This window comes from Coptis chinensis, chromosome 7, assembly GCF_015680905.1.
Source record: "Coptis chinensis isolate HL-2020 chromosome 7, ASM1568090v1, whole genome shotgun sequence".
Lineage (NCBI taxonomy): Eukaryota > Viridiplantae > Streptophyta > Magnoliopsida > Ranunculales > Ranunculaceae > Coptis > Coptis chinensis.
Window position 1 is genome coordinate 18,710,916 of NC_141462.1, and position 26,779 is coordinate 18,737,694.

A 26,779-nucleotide genomic window follows, 5' to 3' on the forward strand; every position below is an offset into this window, starting at 1 on the left:
ACTCGATTCTGTCATGTTTGAGTCCCCGTCTTTAATCTGTGTTTGTTTAGCTTCACATGGCTGATTTGGATAACTTCATATATATACATTGTTCCCGTGCTTTAATGCAGGTTTAACCAATATTTTCACGTTAACTGTGAAAACCTGCAAAAGTATGAAAATATAATTATTTCTTGATTATTCAACACAAAATGAACCAAATTGCTATGTCTCTATGGGATTTAATATTACAGTTTTGGGTGCTTATCACTTGGTATGAGGAACTCTACCAAGCTCTACTCAGTTTCGGATTTACTACATTAGATGTTGATCATTCTCTCTTCATACTTAAGGATTCAAAATCCCTGACATATGTCCTAGTATATGTAGATGGCATTCTTATTACAGGAAGTTGTTCTACAACTTACAAAATGATAATTTCTCAACTCGACTCTTTATTTGCTATGAAGGATCTTGGTTCAATACACTATTTTCTTGGTCTTGAAGTCAAAAGACAATCAAATGGATTATTTCTTTCTCAGACCAAGTATGTCTATGATCTTCTCAGCAAAGGCAACGTGATACATGCCAAGCCATGTTCTATACTCCCATCTCTAGCAACTATAAACTTGATGCTCATACTACTGGTGAATATCTCTTGGATCCTATAGAGTATAGGTCTATTGTTGGTGGCTTACAGTACCTCACTTGGACTAGGCCTGACATCTCTTTTGCTGTAAATCTTGTGTGTCAGTATATGCATAATCCAAGGTTACCTCATTTGAGTGCAGTCAAAAGAATATTAAGGCATCTGAAAGGTACCATCACTCATAGATTATTATTTACAAAAGGTTCTTTACATTTAGAGGTATTTAGGTTTTGGTCCTATTTATAGTAGAGATATTAGGCTTTGATACATTTATAGATGCAAATTAGACTTTAGTCCAACTTTTGGTAGTCAAACTCGTTGAATGTCTTGTATTTTGCTTAATACCTATAATACCCTTACATGTGCGTCTCACACGTTTGATTAATTTGAGGACCAAAGCCTAATATCACTACTATAAATAGGACCAAAGCCTAAATACCCTTAATTTTAGACATACAAAATGGATTAATACAAAAGGGATTAATTATGATTCTTCCCTTTAAATGCATTCACATATGCTGACTGGGCAGGTTGTCCAATGGACAGAAGAAGTATTATTGGATTTATTGTGTTCTTAGGATCAAATACTATCTCTTGGTCAGCAAAGAAGCAACACACTGTGGCAAGATCATCTACAGGAGCAGAATACAAAGCTCTTGCCCATACGGCTGCAGAAATATATTGGCTCTGCAAGTTATTTAAAGATCTTCATATTTCTTTGCCCATAATTCCTCTTCTACACTATGACAACGTAAGTGCAATATCCTTGGCAAATAATCATGTTTTTCATGCAAGGACCAAGCACATAGAAATTGATTACCATTATGTTAGAGAGTTAGTCACTTCAAAGTTTCTAGATGCCCAATATTTATGTACTAAGGATCAACTGGTAGATATCGTCACAAAAGGATTGTCTACTCAGAGATTTCAGATGCTACTATCCAACTATCTAAGTTTTCAGTTCAACAATCTCCCTTCCGCTTGAAAGGGGGTATTAAGGAAATATATGATGAAAGTCAGTCAAGTCAGCAAATAGTCAAGGACAACACCTGACTAATCATGCCAGCTCAGATTCTTTAGTAACTAATTCTTGTTTTCTGATACAACATCTATCTTTTGTAACTAACCGAGAGCAGTATATAAATGTAATCAAAACTAATAATTGATAACAATGAAATCATTTCTTTAATAAGATTTATCAATAACAACTTAAAACCTAACTGCATAATGCGGATGCATCTAAAAGCTCGTTGTAGCTCACAGGCAGACACGTTGGAGACAAAGAGGGAAAAATATCCATATTTCGAGGGTGGCTCCTAACTCACTTCATTTCAAATGAACTAGTTCTGTTATATGTTATGTGTTAGCCTTAAACATATTTGCTAAACATAAATTATTCACATATACAACAAGTGTTATTTTGTATTTAAATTGCCAAGTTTTCAATCAAAACAAAATTAAAACAACAATATAATCAACCAATCATCAATATTCAATAAAATTCCAATTACCTAAGACTGCCCCAACAACAAGCTTCAGGGCAGATATGTCATATGTAAATAAATAAATAAATGAAGGTTGGGTTTTAATAACAACATACTAGTGAAAGGTTTGTGTTCAACATAAGGGTCTAGTTGGTTACACCAACGAAGCCTACAAGATTTATATCGTACCTTCCTGGAATTCCACGTGCCATAACACTCCAATTTCTTGGTCAAAATTTACTTACTAATCGACTCAAAATCGCGTCTTCTTTAGGTGACATGGTCCTCTAACACCAACTTCTATTTCTCCACTTATATTTCCGTCAAATTCAGTGTCACCACTATTATTGGTGTTGGTGGGTGTGCGCAGTGGCGGAGCCAGGAATGTAAGTGAGGGTGAGCCACCTAGAAACCAAGTATAAAAAAAAACAATACACTAATTTTTTTTTAACTAAAAATTCAAACACGATCACAAAACAAGTATATTTCGAACATAAAAAAATCATATAAAATAATTGCAATAAGTATAATATAAAAAAATAAGAAAAGAAAAAATAATTCAATCTAAACAAATACTTATTCATAGTTGTTCTCGGCGGCCTTCTTTTTGTCATCTTTCTTCATCTTTTGGAAGCGTTGCAAGATCAACTCGGTATCAATGCTATCAAAAACTTCGTTTTCAATGTATATTATTAAACAATCATTCAATCATTCATCCACCATCCAATTGTTGTTGTTTTGGTAGAAGAGTATAAGACTTAAATTTTAATATAGAGTAATAGAGAGTGGAGGAGAGGAGAAGTAGAGTATGTTAGGGGTTTTTTTTCTAGTTTTTTTTTTTAAATAGATACAAGATGAATTCTGTTTGGGTTTATATATGGGTTGATAAAAACGAGATAAATAGGAGCACAAATACTATTGGGTTTTCTATTAGCTTTTTTGGTACTGTTGTTTTTTTCGCATACCAAGTAAACAAGTCAAATCTGTACATCAAGTACAACACCCATCACATGACATCTAACACATCCTTTTTGTTTCTCTCAGCACATGCCACTTTTTTTTTTTTTTTTGCTCCCTTATCACTTGGTTGATCACTTCAGATAGCTCCTTTGTACAGTTGCTTTTAGGTTCTTCCTTGAGATTCCTAATTTGTGATGATTTCTCTTTGAAAAATCAAAGAGGAATCTGAGACTCTTCACAAGCAGCTTCTTGAGAAGGAGATTGACCTGAATGTGTTTCTACAAAAGCACAAGAAGCTTCGAGCGGCGTATCACAAGTAGACACTCGTTCATCTTGCTGCGAAATCATCTTCGGTTTGAGGCTATCAAGTATCAACTGTATGATATATGAAAAATATTATTCTCAACAGTAATATTCTTGTCTCATCCATATCGCACCACCCAACTTCTTGACATTTGAGCTGATAAAATTAGAACAATCTACAGTTCTTTTTGTATTTTTTCTTTGTTGTTTATATATTTTTTTTGTGTTTCCATTTTTCACTCCGATTTGTTAGTCGTCATAAACCTATTGCTTTGTCTGCCCCCCTTGGAACTTCGGATGGTGGCGAGACTTTATGAACTTCGGATGGTCACTAATAGCTACTTTTTTTTTTTTTGGTTAAGTTGAGAGTACGCCAGGGTGTACCCTGGGCCCCCCTGGCTCCGCCACTGCGGTGTGGGAGTAGTATTAACATCGTCGTTTCCTTGATTAAATAAGAGTATCTCTTTTCTTATTTATGTTTCTAAGTCCATAACCGCCTAACTACTTTCTCTGTCTTTGCAATCGTTTTTGTTTGATGACACGGCTTTATTTATATATATTTTTTGATAGTGAAGCCGGGCAATAGGAAATTAAATGACTAAATGGTCCTGTATTAAAAAGTTGATATAAGTGGACCTACTAATGATTGATCTTCTTTCTTAAAAATATATATGTTGTGGCTGTATGACACGAAATTAGGTTGTGATTTTTGGCTGATTGTGCTTGTGAGTTTGTGACTATAGAGATTACTAGTATATATGTCTCAAATTGAGTTAATGTGCAAAGTAGAGATGACTGTTGAAGCGGGAATTGCAAACATACAAATTGAGTAGAGGCAAGATTAGAAGGATTATGAAATTGGGTATCATTTTCAAAAAAAAAATAGAATTGGTGTTGAAGGGGAAACACATTTTATCTCACAATCTTCAGTTAGCTTTATTTTGGTACATAATTGAAAGGAAATAGTAATGAGAGAGGAGTTTTGATGGAATTTCAGAAGAAGTGAGAGAGAAGAAAAGAATTCAGAGGCAGACATACATTTAGACAGGATACAAGACAATTTTTTCTCCTCCCCTAATGTAATCGGTCGGATCATATACCAAAGAATTAGTTCATTCAGTTGGAACATTAATATAAATTCAACATTCAAAAATAGTTGAAAGGTATTGGAAAGTGCAAAGATAGATTTGGTAGGATTAGAGATTTCTAAACGAGTTCACATTACGCGGGTATGATGATATTTATTTTTTGGTAAAATGATGTACCTGGTAAAATGAGTTAACACATCAACTCATGCGCAAATGATATACTCGCTTTGATGTGAAAGGAGGGTAACTTGGTAATCGGGCTTTCAATTAGCAACATAATTGTTTTTGGTACTTGTTACTGCCGGACCCCATATTGTGTTGGGCAGACCCCAAAAACTAAAACACTTATTACAAATGTGTCATTGGTCCCAAAAGTTGTTTTGTGTTGGGCAGACCCCAAACCAAAGTGAATTTGACTTGTTGCAACCTTTTCAACCCTTCTCTTTTATTCTCTTCTCTTCCACCATAAAAAACCATAAACCCTTAAACCCTTAAACCCTAACACTAAACACTAATGGAAGAGCCCAACCCCATTTTAGAACATGAAGATGACGAAGAAAATGTAATGCATCATGACCCCATTCAAGAAGAAAATATAGAACAAGTTCCAAGTGACCCCATTCAAAAAGAGAATGTAGAACAAGTTCAAAGTGAAGAAAATAGAGGAATGGATGATGATGCATTTAATAAGAATAAGGTAAATCTAAATTAAACGTAATTATGAATGTAGTAATTATACATTAAATAATTATGCATGTAGAAATTATTGATGTGTACAGTGATTATACATGTAATAATTATGCATGTAGTAATTATGCATGTAATAATTTTGCATGTAGGAATTATTAATGTGTACAGTGATTATACATGTAATAATTATGCATGTAGTAATTATGCATGTAATAATTTTGCATGTAGGAATTATTAATGTGTACAGTGATTATACATGTAATAATTATGCATGTAGGAATTATTGATGTGTACAGTGATTATACATGTAATAATTATACATGTAATAATTATGCATGTAGTAATTAAACGTCGCGGCTAGGTCGTTTGTATTTCACACCAAACGGTCTCGTCACAACGATGTCCAAAACGATGTGGCCATGTTGTTTGGGATTTGAATTTGGAAAAAAACGATTTATCTGTTTTTTTGCGACTTGAACGGTGTGGCCACAACGTTTGAAGTTAGTCACAAACGACACGGCCACACCGTTTGGACTAGGTCCCAAACGGTGTGGCCATGTCGTTTGAGATTTGAACTTGGAAAAAATATGGCTCGCTGTTTTTTTGGCATTTGAACGGTGTGGCCACACCGTTTGGACTTAGTCTTGAACGGTGTGGCCACACCGTTTGGACTTAGTCTTAAACGACATGGCCACACCGTTTGACTTAGGTCCCAAACGGTGGCCATGGCCATGTCGTTGAGATTTGAACTTGGAAAAAATATGGCTTGCTGTTTTTTTGGCATTTGAACGGTGTGGACACACCGTTTGGACTTAGTCTTGAGCGGTGTCCACACCGTTTTGGACTTAGTCTTAAACGACATTGCCACACCGTTCAAGACTAAGTCCAAACGGTGTGTCCATGTCGTTTAAGACTAAGTCCAAACGGTGTGGCCACACCGTTCAAATGCCAAAAAAACAGCAAGCCATATTTTTTCCAAGTTCAAATCTCAAACGACATGGCCACACCGTTTGTGGCATTTGGTACTTAAGCCAAACATCAATTAACAAATGTTCTTTATTTAGGATCCTTCGGTGCGTTTCGAGAACTCTGGAAACTCGAATGACGTGGATGATGTTCAACCGCTTTCAATGGATACAACAGAAATATTTACTACGGAAGAGGTACATAGTAGGCATTGTTTTCACTTGTTTTTATTTTCTAAATGAAATTATATTAGTTTATTGATTGTTGTTTTCTTTCATATCTTTAGGTATTTCATACACGAGTGACGAATTGGTTGGGCAACCGCCGGGAAAACAATGTAATGTGGTTGTGGTAATTGGGAAGTCGCAGAATGCTAACGGGAACCGAGTACCAAGGCTGGATTTAGAATGCGAGAGTTCGGGCGTGTATCGTTCACACAAAAAAGCAGAGAAAGTTAATAAGAGAAATACGGGAACCATGAAACGTGGATGTCCATTTAAGTTAAGATGTATTTTCCAACGGCGATCGCCGATAGTTGGAAAATTGTCGTTCTTAATGGTGTTCACAACCATCCATTAGCTTAACACCCTTGAAGGACATGCATTTGCTACTCGACCGACTGTTCCATAATTCGAAGTTCTTGTCGAGATGACTCAAAATGGAGTTAAACCTAAAGAAGTTTTGAAGTCCATCAGACATAGGTTTCCTGATAACCTATCTAGCATATTTCAAGTCTACAATGCTAGGCACAAGGTGAGGACATTGGATATGAACGGCCGCCGCGAAATGCAGAGATTGGTGCGTGAGTTGTTAGCGTAAAACCATTATTTCGAGGAGGTGAGAGAGGATATGAATACGGATGAGATAACGGATTGTTATGGGCCCATCCGCACGGTGTTAAAATGGCTCGGACTTTTCCAAAAGTTTTCATCATAGACGCCGACCTACAAAACCAATAAGTATCGGTGGCCTTTTGTACGGTTTGTGGGGTGACTTCAACCCGAAGTCTTTTCACGGTCCATCAAGTGTTGCTCCAAACCAAACATGATAGATAGACTATGAGTGGGCTTTGCGCCGCTTTAACGGTTTCTTTGGGTGAAGAAAGGCCATCCGCGGATCGCGGTCCGACATGGACTTGGCCTTGATGGGTGCCGCTGATATTGTGTTTCGACGACGGCGCACAAGCATCTCTGTAGATGGCATATCTCTATGTAAAGCGCCCTTCAGAAATGCAATGATTTTTTTCCCACCACGTAACTAGTAGATAAAGGCCAGTTCGTGGAACGGTGTAGTGAAATCGAGGACCGAGGATATCTTCAACCGTAGAATTGCCGCTTTGGAAAACACTATAGGGTTGAGTACTCCAATTTTGTTAGTTATCTGCGAGAGACTTGGTTGCCTTTACAAGGATCGATTCGTATGTTGTTCGACGGATCAACACATTCACTTTGGGGAGTACAACCACCAATAGAGTCGAAGCGGTCTCATGCTCGTGAAACGGTTCTAGGAAACACAAACGTACATGATTTTCTAAGTATGTTTTACTTGATCCACCCGATTTTAGAGATCCAAATTGCCCCGAGATTAGAGGTACGCTCGAGAAGAGTCCGATTGTAACCCAAAGACCACCACCGATTCCTTTATTTCGTGAACTCAAAACCCGGTCTCAAGAAAATGTTTGGACTTGCTTTATGAAGAACTAGATACCCGTGTAAGCCGTGGCCGCTAAAGACTCGAAGTTCATTTGTGGGTGTTATTTGGCGCACTCGGCCATGGATTGTCATGTGCTCAATAAATCATTGAACTTCAAAAGCAAGAACGCTCCATATCTTTGAGTGCTATCGATCCCTTTTTGGAAAACTGTCTGCTTTTCCAAGTGTGTCGGTGGGTGTTGGTCCCGATTATTAGACCTTCGATGGATATGTTTATGAAAAGGTATGAAATGGCTTCCGAAGAAGAGCAGAGGGTTATGGTTAGAAAACTCGATGGAGATTGCCGTACGTAAACTACATGGCTAGAACCACCTCATGAGGAGGCTTAAAACCAAAGGTCGGCCTAAGGGGTAGCTGCAAAGAGAAAGCTTCCAACCGAGGATGAGAACTCTTCAAAACGAGATTCATCTGGTTTTGAACATTCCCAACGTGAGCATGAAGAGTGGGTCTCGCCGCAACAATCGTAATGTACGCCAAATTCCAAGCCTTCTCATAAATTCCAAGCTACTCCAAACCCACTGGCAGAGAAGTCTTCTCCAAACCACCTTTGCCACAACAAAAACCACACCACGGAATAACTCTTCTCAAAAATCACCTTTACCACAAAAAACAACCACACCACGGAATAACTCTTCTCAAAAATCACCTTTACCTTTACCACAAAAAACAACCACACCACGGAATAACTCTTCTAAAAAATCACCTTTACCACCTAAAACAACCACACCACGGAATAACTCTTCTAAAAAATCACCTCAAAAGTTAGACATTGGCATCCTGAGGGAGCCGAGACATTACGGTTTGGACATTCCAAAAGAACTGCACAAATATATTGTTAAAGTGGATGACCCTGTGGGTGATGGCAATTGCGGGTATAGAGCAATGTGCATTGCATTAGGAAGAAGTCAGGAAGAGTGGTCGTGGATGAGAAATGAGTTGTTACAAGAACTTAATGACAACCTCCCCCTATACTGTACATTGTACACTCACAGTGAGATTAGGTACGTGAAACCTACAATTTCCCATGAATGCGGTTGGGCACCCCCTCGTAAGTGGATGAGCATGCCCTTTGCTGGATATCTATTTGCTTCGAGATTTAATGTCGCCCCTCGTACATTTAGGAAGTATGTACTGCCATCTTATTTTGCCACCGAGAACCCAAGCAAATCCCTCGAGAGTAAAGAAAGTGTTGGGTACCGCTTTACGCGTCTGGATGATGTCATTTTGTCCATGTTGAACTTGTTGATGATTGTCCGGTTCCAAAACCGATGCTTAAGATGGCGTAGAGCTCGACACTTAATTGCAGATAGTTGGGATACTGCATTACAAGCAAGACAAGCGCAATTACGGCATTGAACATTCCCAATTTAGTATTGGAAGACGAAAGCACACTAATGATGGGGCGAAATACCAATAATAGATGTTGACTAGGAATAAGTCTACGTAATTAATGTTCATGTGGTTGGAATTGTAATTTTGTTTTTGATACAATTTTCTTAAATTTGATGGTATTTTTTTGTCGAATTAATGTATGGATGTATGAATGTTTGTTTGATTTTGGAAAAAATGACTTTTGGCAAAAAAAAATCTCTGTTTTTTTGGCATTTGGCGGTGTGGCCACACCGTTTGGACTTAGTCTCAAACGGTGTGGCCATGTCGCTTTAATTAATTAGTCTAAAGCGACATGGCACACCGTTTGAGACTAAGTCCAAACGGTGTGGCCATGTAGTTTGAGATTTGAACTTTGCAAAAAAATTCTCCGTTTTTTGGCATTTGGACGATGTAGCCACACCGCGTTTTGGACTTAGTATCAAACGGTGTGGCCATGTCGCTTGAAACTAGTACTTGAAAAATATGACTTGCTGTTTTTGGCATTTGGGCGGTGTGGCCACACCGTTTGGACTTAGTCTCAAACGGTGTGGCCACACCGCCCAAATGCCAAAAAACAAAGAAGTCATATTTTTCCACTCAAACACTCAAAAACGGCAAAATGATCATTGGTGTAATCTTTATATGGTCCGTATTGTATTTGTTTGGAAAATTTATTTAATTCTAGAAATGAAACAGTTCTAAGAATGCTTGAGTTTTGCAATCTGATGGTATATACTTTTTATATTCCAGTTGACATATTGTATCCGAACACGTGCTTTTGTACAAGATGCTAAGGTAATTCTTGTTCAAGGTTGTTGTCCAATCCAATTTTGCCGAGTTGATCTGTAGTACTGTATTAGAGGCCTTTACGGTGTAGTTCCGGTTGGATAAAGGGTTCTAAGGTGAATATGAGTGGTCTTTTCAGAGCTCATCTCCTTCATAAGTACAGTCTGTCTATTTTTGTTCTTAATGGAAGAAGCTAGTAATATCTCCTCGCCATTCCTCAACTTCGTGAATCCTAATATAGTGCAAAAGCACCACAAAGGGTGCTAAGGCATGCCTGCCCACATTAGCTTGTTTACTACTTGATACATGATTAATAGCATTGACGCCAACAGATACAAAGCTCAAGAGAAGGTTCACAACTGTAAGCAAAATATTTTATTCAAGATGGATGGTAGTTTAATTGAGTCACCAACTTTCCTTTGAATGAGTTCAAATTTGCGTAAATTTGGCGTAAAATTCTCTGCTTTTTTGGCATTTGATCGGTGTGGCCACACCGTTTGGACTTAGTCTCAAACGGTGTGGCCATGTCGTTGAAACTAAAACTTGGGAAAAAAATGACTTGTTGTTTTTTTTTCTCTTTGACGGTGTGGCCACACCGTTTGGGACTAAGTCCAAACGTGTGGCCACATCATTCAAGAGGCAAAAAAAACAAGTCATTTTTTTTTCCCAAGTTTAGATGTTATGCGTGTTGTCTATGCAGCCCACCCTACCAGAATGAATGAGAATTGAGGATCAAGAATTTTCTTATTTTCATTAATTGATTTCACTTGTATTTACAGACAACATTTACAGAGAAACAGAAAATAGTTACAGGGAATCTTAAGTTGTTCTAACTACTAATGGCACAATTGATAGCTTGTTTTGAAGAAACTGAAGTCTTGAAGTAGATAACCCTTTGGTAAAATGTCTCCGGCCCCGATCCTCCTCAGACAAACATACTTGAGTTCCAGAACTTTGTTGGTTACAAGTTATCTAATGTAATGGAAGTCCACCTCAATGTGTTTAGTCCTTGCATGGAATACTGGACGCAATTGCACTTAAGTTATCACACCACATAACTGGTGGCTTTGGCAGAAATATATGAAGGTCTTTTAACAATGTGCCAAAATATTTCTACGTTAGTTGTAGCAAGTGTTCTCAGATTCTCGGCCTTCGGTTGAGGATCTAGACAACGTGTTTTGTTTCCTTGAACCCCATCGATTCCTCGATTCTCTTTTGCGTGTTTGTAGCAAAAGCAGTTGATTTCTGATTCTCTTTTTGCGCTTGAATTCCATAATGAATTGTACCCTTTAAAAATCGAGAAATCTCTCGAACGGACTAACAAAACCTCGCTAAGTCGAATATGAAACTTAGATTACAAACTTAGATAAACTTAGATTACAAACTTAGACAAAACCTCAAGTCGAATATCAACAAGTATTCCACATATCCCACAAAAATCTCTCGAAGTTTCAAAGAACAATAAAATGTTATCACTTGATTTTTCTCTATAAGCATCTTTGTTACAAAAGCATAAGTAAACATAACAACAACACAATAAACCCTAGACTCTATAACACATTTCCGCACTCAAGAAAGACACTCAATCTCTCAAGCTCTATAACACATTTCCACCCCTGGACTCCAACAAGACTTCCAACAAGAGTGCCAATGCTCAACACACTAAACCCTAAACTAACCAAACTCAACATTGCTAAATCCAATGCTCCTTAACGATATCGTCCGGCCAATGAACTTGCACCGGGTCAAATTGTATGCCTCCATGAACTCGTTCGTGCATATGATCCCACCCAATTGCGGGCCTTGATTGAGCAAACGAGAAATTTCATCAACGACGGGTCTTCATCAAAATTAAAACGAAAAACTACATTAGTATATACATTTACATTTATAAAATACCAAAACAAAACAAAACAAAATAAAAACAAAAACTAATGTTGTAAAGTATTAACTCACCGGGATTATGATATGGAAGACTCGTAGGGAGTAGAGATTAAGATGATCGGGGTTTATCATTCGAATATGGCTATTGTTTTCATACCAACTCATGTATCTACTAACACACTCCCATGGATAAGACGGAATGGGTCCTCGATGTTCAAGTTGTATCAAGTGATTCTCGCCATTTACTCCAATAGGAAGACACAACATTAAATTTCACATCGCATCTGTCCGTAGTTAGTTCGTCGAGGTCTTTGGTCTTTGGGGATCCGAAGGTACAAACCGCACATGACCTAACCGACGACAACCTCAAACATCAGATCGCTTTCGACATTATCAAGAAAGCATATAAATCCCTCGAAAAATGCTATTTCATCCACCGCAGATTATAGCTCGGACTTCAAAGATAGGGATACCATTCAACCTATCAAATAGCATATGATCGAGGAAATTAATCATTAACCACATACTAATAATATCAATTAATAAATAAAACTATTTATATACAAAAATGCTTACATCGGTACAAGTCATATTATCAATCATCGCCAATTTTATGCTTCAATGCAAATTGTTGCTAGCATAAAAAGACGAAAGTAATCGAAAGTATTTATGAGTACGCAGCGACATGCTCAACCGATAGTCATCGTTTGGGAATGGCTCGAACACCGGAAGTACTCATAAATCCATGCCTAGATTAATATAGACACCCAGTTAATATTGTAATAGATATATAAAATTGACATTGAAAAAAAAAACAAAAACTAATACCGTAGGAGAGTGAAATAGCCCGAAACACCCTTCACCTTGGCACTTGTGGCGTCCCAAGACCCCTCGCATAAGTAAGCCAAGAAGGTCGCACCCCACGCCAGTAGTCTCGATCTCGCAAATTTCATAAGCGCCTCAGATAACAAACGGAACTGCAGTTCGGGCGATGTCGGTGAAGGCAAGACATCCAAAGAAAAACAACAAATAAGCTCTCACAAAGACAATTTAACTCTTTTTGGGTTGACGCCTTCTTCACAACAACCCCATTTTCATCCCGTAAATCTTCATCCGTCACCTTCCCAAAGAACCGCTTCATCAAGAAATCCATCCTAACTTTGGAAGTGAACTTATTGGATTTCATCTCCGATCTATCTTGTCCATGGGTATGCCAAGACCTTGGTGGAGGAGTCTTTTAATGCGTTCAGAGTCAAATCGGAATCCTTTGCTTTGCCTCGATCGAACTCCTAAGAGTTGGGAAACATCGCCCAACGTGATTGTCATCTCACCCCATCAAGATATGAAACGTGTTGGTCTCTCGGATGCCACCTCTCCACAAACGCAGAGACCAACACGGGATCGATGCTTATATACACCTAAGACCCGAGCACATAAGCCGGTCCTTTGAAGCTCCACATGAAAATTAGAACGGTCAACACTCTCCGACGATATCCCATTGTACCAACTTGTTGGGGTGCCCATGACACTTCAACACCCCTCGCGGCCGCCTTAAAACAACAAAACTTAGTATTAATGTATGCACAAGGTTTCAGAATACAAAATTTAAATACTAATAGACAATATATAATAATATTACCCTGCCCTCCCAAATATCGCGAGCCACGTGTAACCGATAGTCATATAACAGATGTGACACACGAGGGGCCACCTCCATAAACACCTCTCCGGAACTCCAAGTCATTGTTGGACTTTCTCACAATATTCACCGGAGGTACAGTATGTGGGAGACCAGGGGACTTCCTCGTCATCATCATCCTCCTCCTCCTCATCCTCCTCCGTCCTCCTCATCCTCCGTCATCAACACCCTCTTCATCTTCTTCACTATCATCATCTTCATCATCACCTACAACTACACTCTTCCCACGATCCATATTTACATCATCTACATCTACATCTTCATCTTCATCTAAATCTAAATCTAAATCTAAATCTACATCTACATCTAAATCTACATCACTCATAACTGTTTTGCTTTCTTCTCTTTTGATTTCCTAACTCTACACCACTTACTACATTCTTTGGGATCATCCGCTTTCCGAGGATCGATGGGAGGTAGTTGTTGCCACTTTCTCTTTTTTTCAGGCTCATCGCGACCGAACTACTACTCCCCCCACCTAACAACTTCTTAGCACCCGTGAAAACACTTTTGCTACATTCTTCACATTCACATTCTTTGTTCGAGGCATTGCTACAAAATAAATAGGAGTTAAAAATATGAGGCATTCACTATACTTATTTGTTCCATAATTTCATATGCGGTAGTTTCCAAGCACCAAGCATGGAAAGCACAATTGTGACTACAATATCCTCTCATGCATGCATGCATGATGATGGCTTCACGATTAAGAGGAATTCACTTCAACAATTTATCAAGGCCCTACTATTCCCATCGACAAACTGGATTATCTGATTATGAAATCCCACGAAACTAACAATTAGGTACAAGATAACGTATACACAAACAAACGAGAAGTTATGGCCAGAGTCGTTAGGGTAGCTCATGTGGCATAATTGTATTCAGAAGTTCGTCAATGACATACAACTATACAAGTATCAATGCAAGAAGCCAAGAACTATACAATTAAAAACGAGAAGGGAAACTAATTATTCACAAGTTAACGGCTAAAAACCTAGAAGTAGAACTCATATCCGTCGATGAATTTTTTTAATTTTTATAGTTAACTTTATCTATACCATAACATCCTCAAATTTGCCGTTTAAAGAAGTGTTCCTGATTGTTGACCATCATGAATATGTAATACCCATCCAACATAAAGCGAATCAAGAAGACTCCAACGTTTTCTAGGGATGATTTGCAATGATAAAGAGCACTATTCTAGAATAAGGAGATTTTGTTTAGAAAATAATTGTCCATACGCAAACCTAGCTTTTGAGAACAATTCGCGCAAAATGAGTGTAAGTGCTAGATTAGCCTGGTAAAACCAATACAGTACAGCCAAACACCATTTCTACTTTGTGCACAGGGTGCGTAAGATACAGCTGGGCTCACCAAATATTTATCTGACAAAAGTCACAAAACCTAAACCAATTGATTATAGTTGAGACTTGAGAGTAAACTGAAAAACAATCCTGGGAAGAACAAGAAGAAAGAATATTTTTGGAAGGTTTAAATAATATCCTAAGTTGGTACCATCCATTACGGCTAGTTAGCTCTTGGGCATGACATATTTCTTTATCCGGATCCTACATAAACATGTACAACCAAAATTACCTAATATAAAGTGCCTCCTGACTAAATGTCTCACGGTGACTTTTAAGCGTACACTCATTTTTACCACTCATAAAGTCCAGAGTCCAGACAGTACATGACAAATGGACAATGGATCACATTTTCTTACTTTACATAGAAGAGGAATAAGATTCCCCATGTGGGAACTATGAGATCCTCCAGCACACTAGTTCCTTAAGGGTTGTGAATTTGTGACGGATTGGTGGTAAATGACTTAGAATTGAATAATCCACCACGAAAATTCTCTGAATAGGTGAAACTATTCACGCAGAAAACAAGCACTCGAACAATGCACAAAGATAAAAACATGGTGCATGAGTTCACTGACCTTTTAGCAACATACATCAAAAGCATGAATGACCGACCACGGTTAACTAAGATCACCACTCGATCTCTTTTATCGGAAACCTCAAAGAAACCCAATTGAAATACAAGAGGAACACCTTCAATTGACTTTTCCAAATAAAAAAATTATTCGAGAAACCTTTTTATTTTGTGATCAACACCCTAAAAGTCTAAAACATAGGTGAGTATGAAAACCAAAAAGTAGTGAATGCATGAAAATGATTCTTCATATTACTTTGATATTCTCATATACTATGATAATAATGTCACCAAAATCTATCGTCTAGGTAAATATACTACTTGTTACATGTATAAAAACTACAGGTTGAGTATTGTATGGTTATGGTTGGACTTTTATGTAGAATAGCAAGTCATGGGTTAGGGTTCTGATCCTTTGGGAAAACAGAGATTCAATAATATCGTATTCTTTTTATAAGGGGTGTATACTTATAGCTGAAGTTAATGTATACAAGATCTAAAAGACAGGATAAATCGACTTACAGGTATTCAGTTGCTATATGCTAAATGGAAATTCAGAACTGTGGATCTAGTGAAGTACATTTAACAATCCGTCATTTTTTCTATCATCTTATTTTTTTTCGATAAAAATAAAAATACGAATACTCAACATTATAATGTCAACATACTCAACATTATAATGTCAACATTCTAATGGTCTCTTAAATAATCAAATTATGAACATGGCTATGCAAAACAAACATTTTTATTTCTCTAATGAAAGTGGTAATTGAGTGGCTTACCGATTCTCTCCAAGTAATCCGTAAAACCTTATTAGAAGAAATAAAAATAAAAAATAAAACTAATGTTAGAAGCAAATGAAATGAGTATTGAAAAAGGAAATGAAATGAGTTAGTGCTAAAATGTTTTAAATGTATTGTGTGATCAAGACTATGGTCCGAACATTTAGTGATCTGGACTATGGTCTAATTATGATCAAAACTAATATAAAATGGTATAATTATGATCAAGACTATGGTCCGAACCCCATATACGGTGATCTGAGGTAAGAACTCGGAATCGGTACCAAATAAATCTAAAATGTTTGAGCTCAAAGGAATTTGAAACTTACCGATCAAAAAAAAAAAAAAGGAATCTAGTTGATCGAGATCGAGATCGAGATGGTGGGTTTGATCGAGATCGAGATCGAGATGGTGGATTTGATCGAGATCGAGATCGTGGGTTTGATTTGATCGAGATCGTGGGTTTGGTTTGATTTGATCGAGATCGAGATCGTGGGTTTGATCGAGAAACCGAGGGGTTTGAAGGTAAAGGTGGTAGCCGGTTTTCCGATTTATGGGATATTTGGTTGGGTGTAATGAGTCCAAGTTGTGCCCAACACAATAAAGACTCGCCCAACTCGCCCAACTTCGGGTCCGCCCAACACAAATTGAGTCCGGCGATAATAGGACCCTTGTTTTTTAGGATTGAAATGCCCTCCACCGGTTTCCATGTGTCAACAAACTGCTGAATCCTATCATAAAGTTTGTCAACATGCAAATCAGGGGGTGATTTTTTGCTCCCAACGTTGGTTCCTCCAGCGCTCCAAGGAAATTATCAACCACACGTTTCATTTTCTCCACAAAAAAAGGGTAGTTACACCTCTCACAAAAATCCTCAAAATTCCCGATTTTACTAGTTTGTCCCTCATAAGTCATAACTAATACTTAGAAATGAAATAAAAAGGAAAAGGGAACAAAACAAAAAATAGGAATCAAAATATGAAAAACACGATGGATGCATTAAGAACAAGCTAACAAGAAGATGATATTATTGTTATTAACACGTTTTTTGCAGGAAGAAGATGAAGAAGAAATACACACGTTTGTTGGTTTATTCCACTTTACATTTCCTTTATTTCTTCTTTTTATTTCCTTTATGAGGGACAAACTAGTAAAATTGGGAATTTTGAGGATTTTCTGTAGGTTGTAACTTCCCTTTTTTTGTGGAAAAAATGAGACGTATATGGCTTAAAATTCCCTTGGAGCGCTTAGAAGAACCAACGCTGGGAACAAAACATCACTCCAAATTGGGTTGATTTAGGCTTTGGATACAACTTGTATCCAGAAGTTAACCACTTTAGAGCCCAAGTTACATCAGTCCATTTCTGGAGAAACAATGTTGGCCTGATTAATTTGTGCATGTGTACAAGAAAAATAAATAAGGGACGATAAGGCTTGAAATTGAAATAGACTATGCTCCCAAAAAGTCTTAGTCCTTATATATATTATAGTTGTATCCTCTTGGCTCAATTTTTTGAGCATTCACAGAGTCTCCAATCTTTGTAAAACTCTTTGGCTAATTACGAAAAAGTATGAGACTAATATGGAAAAATCAGACAATTGGAACAGTCACATAGACTTCAATTTTTTCTAAACTCTATTACTAATTACGAAAAAATATGATATAAAGAAGGAAACAATCCCATCTAGAGTTTCACAAATTTTCCAACTTTTCCTAAACACTATAGCTAATTACGAAAAAAATATGAGACAAAAAAACTAAATTGCTAAAAACAATAGTTTCCATCGAAAACGATTTTTCTAAAACTCTTACGCCACAAATAATATTTTCCACACTAATCTTAGGTGAAGTTTAACATAACAAAGTTTCTTTCTAAAAAAAAAAAAAAAAAATGAAATAACGAAAGGAAAAAATGAATTGAGTTGCCTGAACATTTACTTTCTACATTTGTTAACCTCACATGTGAATGGGACAAAAAAGGAAAAATAAAAGTCAACTAATCATAAAATAAAGAATTGATTACACCCAAAAAAAGCGGGACAACAAATAAAATTGTATTGTATGCAATATATGTCTATATGGGCCTAAACAAATAAACTTAGATAGATTTAATGCACCATTCACTTTAGGATTTAGACATTTAGTCATCGTTAAAGATCTCAAAAACCACAGTAATTACGACATATTCCAATTAAATTTCTGAATTTATAATTTTTTTTCAACACTATAATGTAATTTCTAATTTTATAATAAAAAAACTTCAGCAAAGATACTGCTCCACACACACACACACCTACTTACCACCAAAACACCTGCATTCATGTCACAATTATTTCTTATTTATTGGTTTTACTTAGTTTCTCAATGATATTTTCACAGGTCGCCTCTTAGCTCCTTTTCAATGAAATTTCTATTCATTGTGTATTTTCAATGAAATCAACCTCTCCCACAAATTCGACCAAAACAAACAAAATTCCTTTATAAGACACTAGAATCACTGGACACCCAATCAAGTCAAGAATCAAAGAATATAAAAAGATGGTTCAGGCAGGGTAACGAGTATATGGGGTAAATTCAAGTCACTGTTACAGCTTCCTATTAATCAAAAGCAAAGTGTCAATGTTCAGAGACTGGCTTCTGTTTGGATCATTCACAAGTTTCCAACTACAAAAAAATGTGCTTACATGTTTGCTTTGAATGATGAAATGTCCTAATCAACTATTAAAAGAGGATCCTAAAGGGCAAGGGTACATGAGCCAATAAAAATTAATCTTACAAGTGCAAGATATCCTCACCTCTGCAGAAAGAATAAAGGTGAGACCCACATTCAGTCACTCTTCCAGAAATGCAGACGTGCAGCCATTAGAATCACTCTTCCCCCTTAGACGACACTGTCACCAGCAAAAATAGTAAATAATTAATATTGAGTTCGTATACAGTTAAAGGATTTGACAAGTCCCTTTCCCTGATAACTTCCAAAACATGTGGCTACACACGTTCCCACCAGCACACCCACAGCCACACCAAGTCACCAACCACCCAGTATGTGGTGGAAGTATTTGTCAAATCCCTTCCCCAAATAATCACACACAACAGTACTTCCTAGATATTGACAAATTACCTGATGGAGTATGTAATCATACCCAGCACTTGCTGTGATATCTCTTGACATGAGGTTAAACATGAAATCTGATGCAAGAGAAACCTGCACATCAAATGATGTTATTAAACAAAATGATGATATAGCAATAGTGACAGGTAACAACAAGGTCCTTTTTTAACAACATTCTTACCTTCTTAGATAGCTTCTGCACATAGCTAAGACCAACCATCCCAGTGCTTGCTACTTGCCATATTGCCACCTGCAATGAAGATTGATTCATTTTTATTTCTTGAACAATATACAGTTCACTAAGACCACAATCGGGAAAGATTACCCCATTAACAAGATGCTAAAAAAGGCAACTCCCAAAAGAAAGATAACAGAGTAATCATAGCCTTCACAAAGGCAATAGTAATTGAACAAAGTGGACACCATATCACTAGAGAACAGTATTTATTAATTTTAATCCTCCAAAATCGGCCTAAATGTGAGCTTTGTTACAAAATACACGCATAACGGTTATTTGAATGTCAATTATGTAGGTATAGAACGTGTGGATTATCTTTACGAATAGTTGATTAAAATACATAACCTAAAATGGTGCTAAAAAATGTCTACGTACTATTAGCTATGATTATGACCAGAATAGTTGATCAAACACCTCTTGTTTGCTAAAGTATTTTTCCATGTTGACCATGCATTTCAGACATTTAATCCCCAAGTCTTCTTTTGTCTTTGAGACCTTGCTAAAGGATCACTTCAGTGGAAGACCACCACAGACACAGGTTTGGATGAAAAGCTAGGTTTCCTACCAGTTACTTTATTTGACTGTTTATTAAACAATATTAAGGAACATTATTATTAGCTATGCTCATAACTAATTTAAGGACGACTACTTTATACGTTTATAAAGGATAATTATCCATGTTTGGTTGTCAATTAATTTTATAGAAAAAAAAAATATCCATGTTTGGTTTGAGGTAAGAGTTCTGGTAGGAGTATAGATCAGAGCTAAGTGATGCACAGCTCTTCAACCAAAAGGACTCGGTGTTCCATCCAATATAGGAGTTCAGGTTCTGATGACTCTACATAACAATTTGCAACCTGCTACATTTACAAAAAAAATTCGTTCTTCCTGGATTTCTTTGGGTTCGAATGAGCAAGCTGAGAAATTTAGTGCCTATTGACTTACGCCTACCCTGGGCAATTAGTTGTGCCAAACCTATCAAGGCTTCTAATCTTTCTTATTGTATCGAATTGTATACCCTTTCTGTGATATTCCAGTATCCTAGAAGTGTTTGGGTTGCCTCCTTTTTTCAAATAATTTATGGATTAACAAATGTCAGATCTCTAGGTGGATCTATAGGAATTTTCAAAAGGGATAACAAATCTCAAACAATGTAAAAAATTTGAATGAAAAACAAAAAACTTTAATCGGATTAATTTCACATGTTCCAATCACTATTTTTTACAAAATTCACCAAAGGTTAACTGTTCCACTGTGAGAGTGTACTGGCTGTAACCATTTATCAAAGTAAACAAGTAACCATCTATGATATGATGAAAGTATACTCCTGCAGAAGCCATAAAGGGATAGTACTTTCCTAAGGATAGGGTTGGATATTAAACCTCCGATTTCATCCAGTCTCATACTACAACCTTCTACAGACAAGCTTTCCCTAAGGTTCTAGAACCCGCTGAAACACCAGAGATCAAAGGGAACTCCGTAACTGGCAAAGTACTAGCTTCAAGGTTTCAAACTACTACAGGATATCTCACTACAGTAAGTTTGATTAGTTGTATGACTATTGGGATTTTCGAAGCACTCCTAAAGGTCTCTTGGAGCTATGATCATTCAAATTTTTTGACGTGGAAATTGATCCATAGTGTTCCTTTATTTTTAGTAATTAAATAGTGTTGATCAGCTTATTTGAATATTACCTTTATTTTCATTTTCCCCTTAGCCATTGCTAATATAGTGATATAGAATAGTTTATCATCAAACAACTTTACACAAATTATATTCTGCTTATATATTCTGCTTAAATGTACTATAGTTTTCTTCTGTATCTGGTTTGTTAACTATAACACTGGTGACAATAAGGTCCACATAAATAGAGGAAGTTTGAAGTATCAAAACACACCGTAGGACATGTGAAGCCACCAGCAGCTCGGGTTCTCCACCCCATACATAAGGCTGTTGTATTCTCTTCACATATATGTCGAAGTCTCCTTCAATGATCCTGTATTGAGCAAGAAGAAACAAAACCAGATGTGAACCTCTAGAAGTCTATACCATGTATCCAATAAAATATTTCAAAAGCTCACCATTCTGTTTCCTCTCGCCTCTTTAATAGCTCATCCGCAACCTAAAAATGTTACGTATTGAAATTATAATCATAAGCTTCATGATCCTGCAGTGTAAGATGAAAAACAACATAGTAACACAACTAGAAAAAGAATAATCACCTGAGCTCTTAAGTCATCAGCGAGTTCTATCTGACGGTTTCCATCAGGAGCTTCTTCCCCACACTTCATGCAAGCCCCATAAGACACTGCTCTGAAAAGGCATCAACCATCACCTGGCACCCATGCAATGTCCTAAATATTAGTTCCAACTTGCTATTTACAATCTTTTATCTATTAGGCTATGACTAGGAGAAAGAAAAAGATTGTGCAAGGAAATCACAATCGATTTTGTTAAGAAATAGGCTTTGAGTAGTCAAGACATCTTTCCTTATACAAAAAACACTCCAAAGTCTATCCAAGCCAAAGAGGTCCCAATCAATCTTTGTAGTTTTGGAATGGAAGCAAAGTTTTAATTGAATTTGGATTATCAAAGAAAGAAATTTTCGTACTGGAATGGCCTACCAACGACAACCAAAGCCCTTAAAAGGCCATTATTGCAATCTACATATTTGAATCAAAGAGTTTGGGTAACTTGGAACTGAGAGGAACAGAAAGAGAAGCATAATCTTAAAAAACTATCAAAAGGAAAAGCAAGGAGAGTTACTTTATTTCCCATGTCTGCAATTTTCCCTAAACTGAAATGGTCATCAAATGACATTAATTGGAATCCTGACTACAAGACGACAATTTAAAAAGCATCAAGTTGGTCAAGAAGTATGTTTTTCCTGTTTGAATTCTTAGCTCTCAAAAAGTAATCACATTGTATGTTTCATCTTGGCCGGGTAAAACTGTATTTACACAGTTAGACAAAGACAATTGGTTTAAACAAGTTCACAGCAAAGACTTTAGCTCACTCAATCTTATAACTAATAAAGATCATTTGTCACCTCCTCCCCTCACAAATGACCAAAACTAATAAGCAAAAACAATATAATAATAACATAAACTATAGATAAGAGAATTTAAAGCAAGTTTCCATATAATATATGAAAATTAACAGCGCGAATACTAAATTTGTTATAATAAAATTTTGTTGTACTTTCCACCTTACTGAAAGTTACTTAGATAAAGCATAAGACTGCACCTTACAGAAGCAACTTATGAGTTGGCTACATCATTTACAATGCTTTTGGGCGAAATCTCAACATATCATGCTAAAAGGTCGTTAACAATACTCTTTAAAATTTTAAAACAAAAAATAAATAAATGTACAGCCCAATGAAACATTTACTCAAACAGTATACCACATACTATAATTCACTTCAATATTTAAAAAAAAAAAAAAAAAAAAAAAAAAAAAAAAAAAAAAAAAAAAATACTAACCAATCACTCTATATTTAACAGAGCATTCTTCCTTCCCAAGAGAATATTCGTCAACAAGACTTTCATCGAGATTTTCCACAAAGCAATAATCCAACGTGGGTGCAAGACAAGCACAAACACCAAACAACAACGAAGCCGAATCCAAACTATTGCAGTTTATTCGGGTTTCAACTTCAATGACTTTATTGGGGTTTATTGTTCATTTCCAATTTGGCGGGTAATAACTCAGAGGAAATGAAGTTGACTTACTTTAGTCAATGTGTCAAAAGTAATATATAATGGGCTTGAAGCCCAAGTTAAAGTTAAGGACACAAAACAATATTTGGGAACTTAGCCAAATAGAACAATTATAGATATACATGAAGTTAGAATAATACACAAACTAAAATTCTAATCACATAAGGAAGCCTAATCAATTTACATAAATAGACCTATATATGTAGAAAAATAAAACTCATTCATATTGAAACCAGAGCATACGCATAATAAACAAATGGTTAAGGTAAACAATTCTTCTTATCTTCCTCAATATTGTGTACCTATATAGCAAAGAATTCAATTTAATCCAAATATCTATATTTATGAGTTTCATATATTTAATTGTGTTTTCCTATATAAAAAAATTCTATTGCAGGGTCATGGAGTATGAAAATTACAACTTACGTAAAACTAAGTTGCTAAAAGAAATTCTAGAAGCAGTTCTTGATGTTCAACAAGATCCAGTGTACAACACAAAAATAGAGAATGGACGATTCATCAGCAATGTAACACTACATGTACCAAAATACATATTCTTTAACAAAGAAGATGTCATAGTTAAAGAATTCTTTGGAAGCTCTACATATTCTTTAGAAAAGGCACAAGATTCCGCTGCTTTTAATGCAATAAAATTTATAAAAGATGAACGTGAAATAGAAATTGAAGACTTCAATTTCAAAGAGTTGTTGAAGAAAAGAAAAGAAGTTGAAGAAAAACAAAATCAGCTTAACACCCTCAATAACCTTATGCTAGATTGTATGATTCAAGACAAAGAAAACAGAGACAAGATCTTTGAGCTCAAGGAAATAATTAAATAGATGAAGGAAAAGGAGAAAAACACTTGGAAAGATATTAGCAGCAAAGACGAGAAGAAAGATTTGAGAATAAAAAAAAGGAAATCATCACAATTAATGCCGAGGTTTAACGCTTCTTATTTATGAAAGTTTGTCACTATTGAGTCCTTTCATTTTTAGTTTAAATTTATAATATTAGCACACTCGCTTTTCCGATTCGACTACTTCAAGTTATATTATGTTCAATATCGGAAAAAATATAAGTCATTTGTCACCTTTGGAGTAGGTATTCGTATCATAGCTTTGTTTTGTTTGCTGACCTTCCAAAAGAAGTGAGTAAATGTAATCATTCTTTTAGCCAAGGTTTTGTATACAAACCAATTGTGAAGAGTAGCAAAAGCTCAAAAGAAAAGGTCACAATGTCTTCTATGTGCATTGTTACAGGTCCTTTCTCTATTTCGTCTTCAAAAATCTTGAGCAAACCATTTTCCGTATACTTTAGCAGTAGCCAAGCTATATCCAATTTAAAAGAAAAAAAAATGAGATCAGCATAAAGTAACTTTACATGAGATCAGTCTAGCATCATATCTACACCATATACAACCCCTAACAACCTGCTCACACAGAATCGCACTACCGACAATCATACATACTTCTTATGTACAATACATGACAAATTTGCAAACATCACATGTTCTTGATCATTTCGCATACCAAAGTCCATGCACATTACATGACACCGCTTTATTGCTCAACGACCACAACCTCTACAACCTTCATTAACTTTTCAAGAAGAACAGCCCCAATGCGCCAAAGTGCTAAGTCGCCAATTCCTTACCTTGTAACCCACTTCCTCCAAAGACAACCGCCCTTGCGGCCAAGTAAAACCGACGAGATACACTTGACAACACGGGGTCCCCATCTCTCAAGCTTTTTCCCAACATATTTGCCATGACCTCCTTCCTCGATTTGGAGTTTCTCGGCGTCCACATAGTCACATGAAGATTCAGCGATTGTTTCAAAATTTCTGCTATACCCACATCTTGAATAGGTCCAAAGAAATTTCGGTGAGTCGACCAACAAAGTTAAGCGTCTTGCATTTTCTACATCCGCACCATCGGGTTGCTAATTTCTCACCGACAAGAATTTTGGGAGAACCAATATCTTTGCACATTTCATTAAATTAACATTAGGAAAAGTATAAGATAAATAGCAATATATGGTTGATTAAATGAAGATCAAGAAATAGCTAATCCCCCACACACACACACACCCAGTTTAGTTATTACATTTACTAAAAAAACTTAACATGATCTGGTCACCAAGAATTTTCACCAGGGTAGACATCTTGCAATTAGAAGTGGGGTACTATGTTACATGAACACAGCAAACCATAGAATTTGCAAACAAGAGAACAGCCTATGTCCTTGCAACACCAACACAGAGAAAGCTAGCAAACATTGTAGTTCTTATCTACATACCTAGTAGATATGACAATGATCTTCTGAAGTTGAGCCTAAACATCCCTTAGCCTTCACAAATTAAGCTTAAGAGTTTCAGGTATAATCTCCTGAGTGATCCCTTATGTGTAAGCTTACCTGATTAAGCCCAAAATTTGGTTGCACTCTCATACATTCGGTGAAGACTTCGGGTTTTAGCAACTATGCATATCCAGACACACCATTGCCTCACCTACAAGGACTGTCGTTATTGGACATAGCATTTTAGTAGTGTTAAACAAACCCAACTTAATATTCGTCATGTCCTAAGGTATCAAACTTAATATTCGTCATTTAACTGACTGAAACACACAAACTTGCAAAGTATCAAGACATATTACAATTCAAAACAAAAAAAAGGGCCCTCCAAAAACAAAAAAACTAACAACAACTTTCTAAAACTAACAAAACAGCATTTGGTATTTCTTAACAAAATCCACATCTAGCTCAGCAGCCAGCATATGTTCTTCAGCCTTGGACTTTCCTATCCATTTTTGTGTTTGCAACAGCCACACATTTGTCTTCCCAATCATCCATACTATGACATATTACTCATGCAGGTTTACTACTAAACCTGTCAAATCAAACATAAAATATTTAATTCAGCCAAAACAGAAATTAGGAGAAAGAGGAAGAAACAACAAGTAGGTGATATAAGGGGAATAACCTAAAAACGTGGTTTTAAGGGTTTATACAACAACACAAACACGCACAGAGAAATTGCAAGGGGAAAGAAAGCCTATGACCAACCCAATCTGTAACCCAAACATTTTAGGACTGTATGAACCTAAATATAACCACCAGCGGATGTGTATATATGTATCACTAAGAATGTGAAGTCCTCGCACATCTGTTCAATTGCCAAAACACTTAACCAATTTCCCTGTTGGAAGTGGGAATGGATCAATAATCCATTCCAATTGTCTAAAGCCATGTCATCGATATACGCCCTTATCTAATACATTTGTAAGCAAATCCAACTATCACACCTACCCCAGGGTATGACAAGTCAATTAAATAACAAACAAAAATAAATAACCTTCAGCTAATCAAAAGATCATGCATGCACACATATTAGAACACCACCCAAGGATCACTTGA

The 26,779-nt window shown here is 36.4% G+C and overlaps 1 protein-coding gene across 4 annotated transcripts; it reads right to left on the reverse strand.

Moving 5' to 3' along the window:
* Positions 1 to 8: 8 nt before the first annotated feature.
* LOC147486428 (mitochondrial import receptor subunit TOM40-1-like) lies at positions 9 to 23,374 on the reverse strand. 4 transcript variants are annotated; one of them, XM_086571338.1, is made up of 8 exons: positions 23,128 to 23,265; positions 21,865 to 21,977; positions 21,724 to 21,764; positions 21,540 to 21,638; positions 19,586 to 19,654; positions 19,414 to 19,497; positions 19,088 to 19,183; positions 9 to 144 (listed from the first exon to the last, which is right to left on the reverse strand). In XM_086571338.1, the coding sequence occupies exons 4-7, from the start codon at positions 21,582 to 21,584 to the stop codon at positions 19,124 to 19,126; spliced, it is 258 nt and encodes an 85-aa protein (XP_086427464.1). In that variant the 5' UTR covers positions 21,585 to 21,638; positions 21,724 to 21,764; positions 21,865 to 21,977; positions 23,128 to 23,265; the 3' UTR covers positions 9 to 144; positions 19,088 to 19,123. The 4 variants fall into 4 exon arrangements, 3 of the variants coding, with proteins under 3 accessions (XP_086427464.1, XP_086427462.1, XP_086427463.1); XR_015201317.1 differs by lacking the exons at positions 9 to 144; positions 23,128 to 23,265 and adding an exon at positions 22,267 to 22,284 and having other exon boundaries at positions 18,839 to 19,183; XM_086571336.1 differs by lacking the exon at positions 9 to 144 and having other exon boundaries at positions 18,839 to 19,183; positions 23,128 to 23,374.
* Positions 23,375 to 26,779: the final 3,405 nt, after the last annotated feature.

What these genes read in the sequence shown, in the direction of transcription:
- LOC147486428 (XM_086571338.1), bottom strand. Translation starts at nt 21,584, where the DNA reads ATGGGGTGGAGAACCCGAGCTGCTGGTGGCTTCACATGTCCTACG. An exon ending in TGCAGAAGCTATCTAAGAAG is followed by an intron (nt 19,498 to 19,585) that starts GTAAGAATGTTG and finishes TTTGATGTGCAG; the next exon opens with GTTTCTCTTGCATCAGATTT. An exon ending in ATGATTACATACTCCATCAG is followed by an intron (nt 19,184 to 19,413) that starts GTAATTTGTCAA and finishes TGCTGGTGACAG; the next exon opens with TGTCGTCTAAGGGGGAAGAG.